At 40.2% G+C, this 12103-nt stretch overlaps 1 protein-coding gene across 10 annotated transcripts in view; it reads left to right on the top strand.

The window, feature by feature from the left end:
• Positions 1-12103, top strand: part of USP40 (ubiquitin specific peptidase 40) — an 89705-nt gene that overhangs the window by 49322 nt on the left and 28280 nt on the right. For all 10 annotated transcript variants that reach the window (XR_003510446.1, XR_003510442.1, XR_003510441.1 and 7 more), the window contains 5 exons: positions 1801-1854; positions 2623-2711; positions 3992-4078; positions 9914-9950; positions 11955-12019. Coding sequence is in view for 5 of the 10 variants with exons in the window: in XM_027537958.1 (XP_027393759.1) it covers positions 1801-1854; positions 2623-2711; positions 3992-4078; positions 9914-9950; positions 11955-12019 (332 nt within the window). In the remaining 5 variants the exon portion in view is untranslated. The remainder of the gene's footprint in view (positions 1-1800; positions 1855-2622; positions 2712-3991; positions 4079-9913; positions 9951-11954; positions 12020-12103) is intronic.

Genomic DNA, 12103 nt, shown 5'->3' with positions numbered 1-12103 from the left:
AACTTTTAAATCTAGGTAGTCTCTGCACAGTTCTGATATGGGTGAATTTCATTGTTTATCAGTTACCCAGCAGCATGGTTCAAATGTCAGCTGCCACCAGATACTGAGTCATCGCATTAAGTACAGACTTTGCTATAAGCTCTTTAGTCTGCAGATTACTGTGAAGTAGCAATGGCAACCCACTCCAGTACTCTTGCCTGGAAAATCCATGGACGGAGGGGCCTGGTAGGCTGCAGTCCATGGGGTCACTAGGAGTAGGACACGACTGAGCGACTTCACTTTCACTTTTCACTTTCACGCATTGGAGAAGGAAATGGCAACCCACTCCAGTGTTCTTGCCTGGAGAATTCCAGGGATGGGGAGCCTGGTGGGCTGCCGTCTATGGGGTCGCACAGAGTCGGATACGACTGAAGCGACTTTGCAGCAGCAGCAGCAGCAGCATGTACACAGTTAAGAAAGGTCTGTCTAGTCAAAGTGGTGATTTTTCCAGTAGTGTTGAGAGTTGGACTATAAAGAACGCTGAGCACTGAAGAATTGATGCTTTTGAACTGTGGTGTTGGAGAAGACTCTTGAGAGTTCCTTGGATAGCAAGGAGATCCAACCAGTCCATTCTAAAGGAAATCAGTCCTGAATATTCATTGGAAGGACTGATGCTGAAGCTGAAACTCCAGTACTTTGGCCACCTGATAAGAAGAGCTGACTCATTTGAAAAGACCCTGATGCTGGAAAAGATTGAAGGCAGGAGAAGGGGATGACGGAGGATGAGACGGTTGGATGGCATCACCGACTCAATGGACATGAGTTTGAGTAAACTCCAGGAGTTGGTGATGGACAGGGAGGCCTGACATGCTGCAGTCCATGGGGTCGCAAAGAGTCGGACACAACTGAGCGACTGAAATGAACTGAACTGAGCTGTAATCAGTGACCACTCTTTAAAGCATGTCAGTAACTGGTCAGTACGCAGCTGCTGTTCATTTCACCACATGGACAGCAAAGTGTGTAGTTTATGGTCTCCTTTTCTCCCAGTGATAAAACCAGGTGATATTTTACCAAAAAAAATAATAATAATAATTAGCCAACAACAGTGAAAGTGCAAGCAAGAAACATATATGGAGCCAATTATTGTCATTCAAGAGACTCAAGGTCTGCAGCCAGAGGAGCCAGTGAGCATGAACTCACAGAAGTGAGGAAAGTGGTCATGATGAAAAGTTATGAAAATAATCCCAGAAGAACTGATGCCAGCACAAAACTTTATGTTAAAGGAGCTCTTGGAGATATTTCACGAAATTGAAACTACTAAGCATAAAATACTGGAAGTTGATCCAGACTTAGTATCACTCAGGGGCAAAGAAGATGCTCATCCTGTCCTTCGAGCTGTACGAGAAGAAAGCAGGCCCCGTTTAAGCGATTCTTGATCTGTTTTTTGCAAAGGAAACATTCTAGTTCTCCATGTCTGTAGTGTTTTAAATTGGAGTGTAAATATTAGTTTTACTATTTTTTTCATTTCAGTGTACACATATAACTGACAGTTTTAATGTTTTGACAGAAATTTTTAAAAGTCACAGTGTGATCGTAATTTTTCTAATTAAGATTTCTCTGCACAGTTTGACCTTGCACAAGGGTCCTTATGGTTCTGTGCTGCTGCGCAAAGGGAAGATTGCCTGTACGTGGTTTTTTGTTGCTGGGTTTTTTTTTTTTGTCTCTTGTTTGTGTTTTTCAACTTCTTGCTAATTAACACAGTAGAGTATCTTTTATTTTTTTGTTTGTTTGCTGCACTAACCAGCATCTTTTTATTTATAGCTGAGAACAGCTGTTTGAGGCCTATTGATAGAAATGGGAAACTGCTTTGTCCAGGTAAATCTTTTTGTTAGCCTTCAAAAGCTGGCACATAATCATGCCATCTATCTTTGCCAACATGTTTACTTTAAACAGTGACTTCTAATACCTAATATTCTGAAGGTACCTTTTATAAACTGGTTTATAAACCATACTGTCATCCAGGTGTCTTCCTTATGAATTACAGAAAATCTTACCCCAAATTTCAGTCACCTCTGTTTTCTAAAGTAAAACATCTTTCTTCTTGATTAACTGATGCTCATTTTAGTCATGGTTTTGATCTAGTTACATCTTTCCAGGTTTATTATCAAAGTTTTTGTTTTGCTAATTTTATTGTGACACCAGTTATCATTGTAACCAGAGACTTGATTCTTAACCTCTGTAATGTATCTTGTCATTAGACTTAATTTACTCAAACTGTTCATGGTAGTCATCACAACAGCTTTAAACTTGAAAGAAGCTAATCCATCATTCATGAATCAATTCACAATATTACATAATCCTTGTAACCAACAGCTTTCTGGTTTTTGTTAAGTATGAATCTAGAACATTCATAGCTGCCTCTTACTTCTTAGCACTGTTGTACAGATAACAAGAATAATGTGTTCTAGAGTGAGAAAATCTGAAATCAAACAACTAGAATATATATAATCCTTTTGCATGGAGGACAACTCAGTTTTCTTCTTTAACATTCTTGATTTTCAAAGAAAGATTATCTCAGTGTATTCTTTTGCCCAAAGAGGTAGGAATTAGTAACATTTGCCACATTATCAAAATTCTTTATAGTGCCAGACAGATGCACTCTGAAGGAAGCAGGACTGAAGATGGGGAGTTCACTGGGACTGTGTCCTGGAAAAGCACCAACTTCCTCTCAGGTAAAAGGAGGTCACCCAACAGACCAAAACCCACCTTCCCATGATCGGAAGCCCTTAATTGCAAAATTCTTTCCTTAACTACGTAATACTGTTTTTCTTAAAAATTTTTCCTTTTCCTTAGATTATACCTTTTATCTATAGGAATATATCCATATAGTTAGTTCTCTGTGTTTAAATAAAAAATGTTACATCAAAGTATATTCATAAAATTGTTTTCCTGTGAAAATTTTGTGGTTAAGGGGGATCTTTAAAGTTGAATGGCCTCTAGTTTCAACCACCATAATTCATAAAAATTCACCCCTTTCCTCCTACATTTTAATATCTGAGAGATTTAGTGCATCTCACAGTCAGTGGCTTCCTACAGCTCTAGCTGGTGCTGTGCTTGCTTTCTTAGTGGTACATAAAATAATAAGTAACAACCAGCAGTATTTTAGATTTAATGAAATACAGTGTACTGATTTTGAGTTTAATTACTGCCTTCCATAATAGACTCACAGCAGCTTTTTTCTTATCAGTGTTCATTTTATGTATAAAATACTATCAGACTGACCTTTGCCAGAAAGAAGCCCTGCCTACTTAATAAACTTTCATTACAGTCCAGAAGGCATAGTGATGTCCTTACTGTTAGGACTCTGTATCGGGGTAAGCTGAACTCATATATCAAGATCCCCCTGGCTCCTGGATCCCTGTAATGGAACTAATCCACTTCATTAGTTTCCCAACCACCCCCGACCCTTTAATTTGTTCTTCCCCAAACTCTAGCAAATAGTAGTACATGACAAGCTCAGAGAATGAGAAACATGACAAGTGAATTGCATTAGAAAGGAAAAATAAGGCTGTAAGAAACTGAACAGACGAGATCAGGTTTACATTTTTTTCTTTGGGTTTCTGGGAGTTGAAGTATATGGGGCCTCTGGACAGAAAATAAGATCACAAATTAAGGACTCGGAAAAAACACAGTTAATGCTTACAGTGTACAATAATTGCAAATCTCCTTGAGGAATGACTAAGAAAGAGATGGAGATTATAGTGGAATAAATATCCGTGAGAGATGTTTATTAGGAGTAAAAACATTGGTGATAAAGAATCTTACTTTTCTAGGCAGTCAAGATTATTGTTTAAATTATAACTTTACTCAATATAAGACTTGTTTTTACATAATTTGAGATTTTTATTAATGTTTTATGATCATTGGCCTTTCTCTTTTGGAAATAAATTATATATTTATAGAATTTTAAAATTCAAATTAAATTGTGTTTATACCTTTGTTTCAATCTTAGCTGTTCCTGTTTTTTGCTTTGGGGAGTGATGTTCACCCTGGGACAGAGATGGAGATCATAGTAGAGGAAACAATATCTGTGAGGGATGTAAGTTATTTTACTTTGGGAGCCAGGGTCTGTGGGTGTTTGGGGTAGGCAGCAGTGGTAACCTGTATTAGGGTTTTGTGATCCTAAGGCTAGGGTTTACATAATACCCTTTAAAGAATTCTATGTACTCACTAAAGGAGTGCTTTGGTTGGCTTGAAAGTTGGTGAGCCGGCCGTGGTTTTAAAAATAAGATTATTTTTTTTCTTTTCTGACTACTGATAATACATGTTTATTGTAGAAATTTAGGATGTATAAAAATGAATTAAAAGAAAAAAATCAGAACTCCTCATTATCTCTTATCCCATTAATATTCACATTTTGGTATATTTCCTTCTGGTGATTTTACATTAGGTATACACACATAATCTGACACACACAGATACGAGTGTGTGTGTGTGTGTGTGTGTGTGTGTGTGTGTGTATGATAAAGCAAACAGTTACGTGGGTATCACTAAGAACAGGGACTTTCAGTATTGGAAAATGAACAGACAGATAACATCAATGTGGTTATAAATAAAGCCTGCACTCCTGAATTTTAATTAGAAGAGTCAGAATGAACCTGATGTATTTTTTCTTTAAAAAAATATTTTTCTATCGCTGTCTCCTGAAACGGCTTATAGAAACAATGAACAACCTAGTAGTAGCAGGCCCCCCAGTACCCAGACTGTGATTGCTAAACACCATTTCCAGGAAGGACTAGGGCTTCTTGGAGTAATGGCTTGTCCTGCCGCTCGGTCAGGAAAGTGTGTGAGGTACCTGGAACTCTTACCACAGCAGAAGCAGTGAAGCTAGCAGAGACTTCTGAGATTAGCAAAGAGAGTCAGGAGCCAACCTGAAGATAAGCGAGTGAACCTCAGTGGGAATAATAATGAAATCTGATTCACACATACATAAAATCCATGAGTTCATAATGATCTTTAAAAATATGCTGTTCATTGCTAACTAGTGAATGCCAGGGAACCAAAAAGGAAAGAATCAAATATTTATCCTGTTTTTCTTTTGCAAACTTTACCTCACAATAACCAAATAGATAATGAGAAGATTTTTTTAAATAGACATATCCCAGCTAATAAAATGAAGAAGAAATTTTAAACTATCACCGTTTTTCAAGTCCTAATGAATTAATGAATCTAAGCCATGATCCTGAAAAACTGCTAACAGCCCCAAGAGTAACCCAGACATTTAGAGATTCAAAGCAATACCCATGCTCTTCTTGCCAAAACATAAAACAAAACTGGACCTGAGTCCAATCAACATCTGAGTACCAGTTTGTAAGAAGTTCAGGGGACAGAGAGACCTGTTAAATGCACCTCAGGCCAGCAGTCAGCACAGTTCCCAAGTGGAAAACTCTTCTTCAGGAAATCAGTAGCAGGGTTAAAGGAGACTTAGGAGAAATAGCAGGCAGGCACAATGTATAGAATTCATATGGCCTTGATTCAAACCACAGGAACTGAAATTTGAACATTGACAGGATATTCGTTATTTAGGAATTCTATATCATAATTATTTACCAGTTACGGTTTTTTAAAGAATCTTCATCTTTTAGAGATGAGTTCTGAATATCAATAAATGAAGTGATACCTGACATGTGCTTTAAAAAAGAATCTGGGGAGCTAGACAGGGGAAATGGGGGGGGGGTATTGACAAACAGGACGGGCCACAGCAGGAGCTGAGGCTGGAGATGGGTACCTGAGGGTTCATTTTACAGCCCTCTGCGTAAGTTTGAAATTTTCTGTGATTAAACATATTTTTAATAATATATATTTTTTACCCTTTGCTATATGCTGTAAATATTTTCCCAGTTTTTCATTTGCCTGTTAACTTTAATGAGTTTTTTGCTGGGGGTGGCTAGCTTTAAAAACAGACTTGTTGCTGACTTACTGCCAGCATGAGGTTCTTATCACAAGAATTAGAGTCCCCGACACCCCTCCCTCCCCTGCTATCGCCTTCACCTCTCATCCGAATGGTCTCCCTGACAGGGCTTGGACTTGTGCTAAATGATTGTAAGGAGGGGTATGGGCTAATTGTGGACTGGACGCTATCAAGAGTTAGGGGCAGTTTAGTATCTTATTTATGTTCATACGTTGTAAGTGTGAAGAGGGACTGGAGATATCGTTGGTGGAAAGGCAGCAGCTTCTCAGAGGAAAAGGTTAGTCCTTTGTGCCTGGGGTGTGACCTTGGGTAACTTCAGTGTTTTTTCATTTCGAAGAACGTGTATGTCTGTCTTTTGTCCTGAAACCATTGTAGGCAGACCCCTTCCCCGTGCCTACCCACTCCCCTCCCCAGAGCTGAAACTGCTGTATCAGGGCTGCCAGAGGCCCCCATGTTACTGTGTCTGGTGAGCAGGTGCCAGGCATCTGCTTACTTGCTCTTTCAGCAGCGGTAACATACTTAATGACATTTGTCATTTGCCTAGAGAAGACTGCAGCTCTGTAGGTTTTCATCCCGTTTCTCAGGCCTCCCCTTCTCAGTCTGTTTCCTTTTCTCTCTGCCTTGTGAGCACCTCATGCTCAGTTCATAGATGCCTACTCATATATCCAGCTACTCCTTGGCGTCTGATTGTCATCCCAAATGATAGCACTCCCACAGTGGAGCTCCTGACCTCTCTCAAATGCACTTCACTCACATTTTCCTTTTCCGTTATGGTGGCTCCATTTTCCACTTGCTTAGGCCAAAACCTTTGAAACCATCTTTGATTCTTTTCTTTCTTTGTTCATTACCAGTTTTTCAAGAAATGCTTTTGGTTCTACCATCAGGATTTATCTGGGATCTGACCACATCTCATTCCCTCACTGCTTTCACTGCCTTCACCCCTCATCTGTATTATTCCAGCAGCTTCCTAACTGACCTCTTTGCTTCTAACCTGGCACCTCCTAGGGTACATTCTTACAAAGAAATAGAGCAATCCTTTAAAGTTAAGGTCAGTCAGTCCTCTACACACAGCCCTCCTCTGCTTTCCCATCTCACTTGGAATGAGAGCAGAGCCCCTGAGTGACCTTAAGGCCCTTGTGATCTGGCCCTTTGGTATCTTTAAAAAAAAAACAAACAGAACTTGTAACTATTACTCTCACTTGGTCTACTGCAGCCACGTTGGTTTCTGTGCTGTTCTTCAGACAGGCCTTTATACTGGTAGTTTCCTCTGTCAGAAACAGTTAAGTTAAATGCTTAATCGCTCGTTTTTCTTAAATAATAGAGGCCTTTGAGACTGTGGTTTTCTTTGAATCCAGTTTTCTTTGGCCCCATTCTATGTTGTTCCTGTCATCATTTTCTAAACAATCTTTAATTCTATAGTTGCTTTTATCTTTAATCATACAGGTAATTGTGGATTTAGTCTTACTTTTTAAACTTCACAGGTGACTAAAAGTCCTCCTTAGTTACCACCCTATTCTTGTCCTTTCCTCAGAAGTCACTTTTGCACTGGATAATGTAATCCCATCCACATCAATAGTGTACCCTCCCACACCTTTGCTGCATGTGTACCAATGTGTAGTATGTATGTACATGTAGAAATAAGAGCTTGACTTGGTTTCTTTTAAAATCATAAATGGAATCCTAGAACTTCATTTCACTTAAAATATTTTAAACATCTCTTAAAGCCAGTAAATATAAACCTCTTGTAGCCTTTAATTGTTTTAAGACCTTTTCTAGTTTATGTAAACGTTCCCCTGTCAATCCAGGGCTGTCTGGATTGTTTGCCATTTTCCTGTAAGCCAAGCAGGGCAGCGGTCATCATCCCTAGCCCTCTCCCTTCTGCTCGGTTATAGCATAAATCAAATTTTACTTACTCCTTTGCCCTAAATTTATTTAAGAATATTTTTCAGCTCAAGAAGTTGGGAGTTTTTAATGACTGTTGTTGTTTTGCTCTAATGTCTGTTCATCATGTATCGTTCACTGAATTGTGCTGTGAGCTCATAGCATGCAGAGTTTTCCCCTTGTGAGTTGGTGTATGATCAGTTGCTTCTTGGATAAATAAAAGCTAATCTCCTTTTATGAGAATCAGAGTTTACTTATCTCTGCATGCTAAGTCACTTCAGTCACGTCTGCCTCTTTGCAATCCTGTGAACTGTAGCACGCCAGGCTTCTCTGCTCATGGAATTTTCCAGGCAAGAATACTGGAGTGGGTTGCCACTTCCTCCTTGAGGGGATCTTCCCGGCCCAGGGATGGAACCCATGTCTCGTAGGTCTCCTGCATTGGCAGGCGGGTTCTTTACCTGGGAAGTTGCTGGGAGCCAGCACGGGAGATCCCACCCATGACAAGGTCATGTGGAAGAGCCATGATGAGCAAGGCAGATCATGACTCGAGGGACCCCCTGGATCTGCTCAAGCATCTACCCCAAAACTAGAATCTGTCTGTCTTACTATTTTGTACCTTTCACCAATTCTTCTGACATTAACAGGGGGCTATCCCCGACCACCTTTCTCTGGAAAAAGTCAACTTAGGGCTTTAGTTAAGTCTCTTGGGCATGATAGGAGTGTTTCAATTCAAACCCCTCTGATGGCTTTCTAGCTTGCCTGACAGTTTTATCCAGACTCTTGCAGCTACGCGTGTGATTGTTCACAGCCTCCCAACCGTTAGAGACACGGGAAGCCGAAAACATTCTAAAAATATAGAGCCTTTCGAAGAGTTAAAAACTATTAGAGTAGGGCTGGTGTAGGATTTCACTGTTGAGCCAATGCTTGCTGCCAAGTGCCCATATCCCTTATCCACTGTGCACCTGGGAGTGCATTGGTTAACATAGTTGGAATGTAAAAAAACAAGCAGCAGCCTTGGAATCAGCCACATCAGACCTTTGAGCTAATTGGTCCTTTCTTTGTTGTAACTCACTGCACCTTTGCTCCATGAGAATGTAACTCTGTTTAGCACTTTCTGAGGCTGACATAGATTAGAAATACAAAGAAAAAACACTTCAAGGGAAAATAAGTTTTCTGGTTGAGCAGCCTTTATCAAAAAAGGGTCATAAAATGTCCACAGGCCTCCAAGGCCAGAAGATAATGTACACAACATTGTTTATGGGAAAGGTATGCAGAAAAAAATCCTGGCTTCAATAAAGACAAAACAGATGTAATGTTTGGGCTGACTCTGCATGACTTTGCATCTTTCATTTCCCTCTATGTACAAGTCAAGGTATAAAAGTTCCTTTTGAAAATAAAGTTATGGGCCTCGCTCACCGAAGCTTGGTCTCCCCATGTCATTCTCTCTTTCCTTTTCTTTCTTTCTCTCTCTCTTCTTATTTCAGGATGACTCCTTGGGGCACAAGGGCTCTCTGAATTCACTTTTTTGCCTGGGCTTCTAAGACCCGATTGGGAAGGCGCCCTGCGTCTTCATCGGGGAGAGGGTGTCCTGCGTCCTCACCCCACCAAGAGGGTGCCTGCGGCCTCCATGAACGGAGCAAGTTCCATGTAAACCAAGGAAGATCAAGCCTCTTTCTATCCCCTTTTACTTTCCTTATTGCCGACGCTGTCATCCTGAGGGTACCCCTGGATCCTGCTGGGGCTGGACCCCAGCAGGAAGTCATGGTGAAAGCAACCTAATTAATCATATCTGGTCAGAAATACACTGTTAGTCCTCATAAGAAAATCATACTGCAGACCTGGAAGTGGAAGAACATACAGGTTCTGGATGTGAACACTGAAAGCTTTTTTTTTCTGCTGAGTTTGCACCTCCTTAGCCCTTAAGGAGTGCTTACCTAACCAGTTAACCATGTATGTCTTTATCTATTTGAGAGTTGTTAAATGTAATCAGACTCAGATAGTCCCAGGATCAAAAGAAAGGTGTTTCTCGTACTGTAACTCAGAAACAGAACTACAAATGAACATAATTTTTTTTCTTAACAGTGTCTGAAGATAATGCTGGACAAATGTGGCCTCACAGGTGGGTTACAGACTATGATGATGCATAAGCTTGTCCCCGTCCTTTACTTGTAATGCATTTTCTATAAGCCTAATGAAAACTTTTCAAACTTGCTTTTCTCCAGGGTTGTCAGCTATGCACATAATTCTCCTGATTCTTCTTTGCAGGCTAAAAGAAAATTAAGTGTAGGTTAGCCTCCTTCTAAGGAAGGAGCCTAGATAGGATCCAGCAGAGATACAGAAGAGATGAGGTTAAGATTTAGACCCACTGGAATTTCCTGGATCCTTTACCGATTTTTTTTTAACCTCATTAATTCAGCATTTCAGTACGTTGTGTTTGATGCCAGTATTTCTGTGTAAAGAAGGAAATATGAATGAAAAAAATAAACCCAGGATATCTTGAAGTGGCTACCCAGGTGGAGCCATGTGAGCGAGCTTGAGGCGGCATCAAGCTGGTTTCAGTAGACTGAGTGCTTGCCCTTCCTCTGCACCAGAGTAGAAGCCTGGGGCTCCATCACCTGGCAGGGACGTTTGCTTGTTCAGGCTCAGGGCACTCTTCTAGGAACTTCCTGTGTTATCTTGTTTCATCTCCACACTAGTCCTCCCAGCAGGGATCCTCACTTGTTCCCATTTCTCAGATGCAGAGAATGGCTAAACAGCTCACCCAGAGTTATACCACAAGTAGCTAGATTGCTCTGATTATCACAACTCTTGATTCCTTTCTGCCATGCTGTGCTGTGACGTAATGGTGTTCACTCTTAATTTACTGGTGTTGTTTTTTTAAACATACTTAGATTAAGTTAAATATCAATACAACTTACTGCATTTAAAGAGACTTCCCAGTTGGTGCTAGTGGTAAAGTGCCTGCTAATGCAGGTAGACCAAGAGACACAGGTTCAATCCCTGGGTTGGGAAAATCCCCTGGAGGAGAGCATGGCAACCCACTCCAGTATTTTTGCCTGGAAAATCCCATGGACAAAGGAGCCTGGCCAGCTGCAGTTCATAGGATCGCACAGAGTCAGACACCAATGAAGCGACACCTGTGCTGCATTTAAAACTAGAAATAATGACAAAAGAGGGTCTACAGTGAAAGTGTTAGTTGCTCAGTTGTGTCCAACTCTTTGTGACCCCATGGACTATAACCCACCAGGCTCCTGGGTTCATGGAATTTTCCAGGCAAGAATACCGGAGTGGGTTGCCATCCCCTTCTCCAGCAGACCTTCCCAACCCAGGGATCGAACCTGGGTCTCCCACATTGCAGGCAGATTCTTTACCGTCTGAGCCACAAGAGGGGATTCAAAACCTGTGGCCTGTGCAGGATAAATATGAGATCTGTGTTTATTTCCTGGTCTGGAGCTTCTTTTGGTGAGTGGGGGAGTTGACTGTTATAAAACATCACTAATTTTTTAGTAACCAAGATTTTCAACTTTTACTCAGCTCCCTGTCCTCAAAAAAAAATTCTCTTCCCATTTTGTCAGTGTAATAAACATGGTGAAAATCTGAAATCTAATTAACATTCGTAAATGTTCTTTTATACCCAATTCATTAAACTGCTGTGCTGAACGAAGTTTTTTGTTAGGTTAACTGCTGATTGACAGGAACAGTTTTGTTGTACATGTTACCAGTTGCTGAGTAATGTTAGCATGTATTTACGTCCAGGACAACTTCGTGATTTTAGAAGGGATTCTATGCTTGTATGTATATCTGTTTACACTTAACGTGTGATGTAGACATGCATATGTACATGTAAATAATAAAGGTATAAATAGATGCTGCATACTAGTACCAAGTATTTTTATTTGCAGGCATATAGTACTTGGTGGAATAGACAGAAGATTGACCAAGTTGGGGCAGCAAGTTAATTTTTTTCATGCTCTGAAGAGATGATTTACTTTTAAAATTAGTCAACAATTATTAGATTATATCCCATTTGATATTCATTTATCCAGAAGGGTCATTCCTGGAAAACTCATAAACCATATTTTTCTGACTTTTTTTTTCCATCCTGATTTTGATTCCTTCCTAGGAGAAACATGGCATTTACGAAAAATGGATTGGTGCTTTGAAGCTGGGGAGCCTTTATGTGAAGAAGTAAGATTATTTCTATACATTTCATTTGTAAAGTGATTGTTTTGTGTTTTCCTAAGGATATCACCCTACTCATGTAAATAAATT

The sequence above is a fragment of the Bos indicus x Bos taurus genome, chromosome 3, assembly GCF_003369695.1.
Source record: "Bos indicus x Bos taurus breed Angus x Brahman F1 hybrid chromosome 3, Bos_hybrid_MaternalHap_v2.0, whole genome shotgun sequence".
NCBI lineage: Eukaryota > Metazoa > Chordata > Mammalia > Artiodactyla > Bovidae > Bos > Bos indicus x Bos taurus.
Note: the sequence above shows the minus strand (reverse complement) of the source record. Positions and strands in the feature narration are given on the sequence as shown.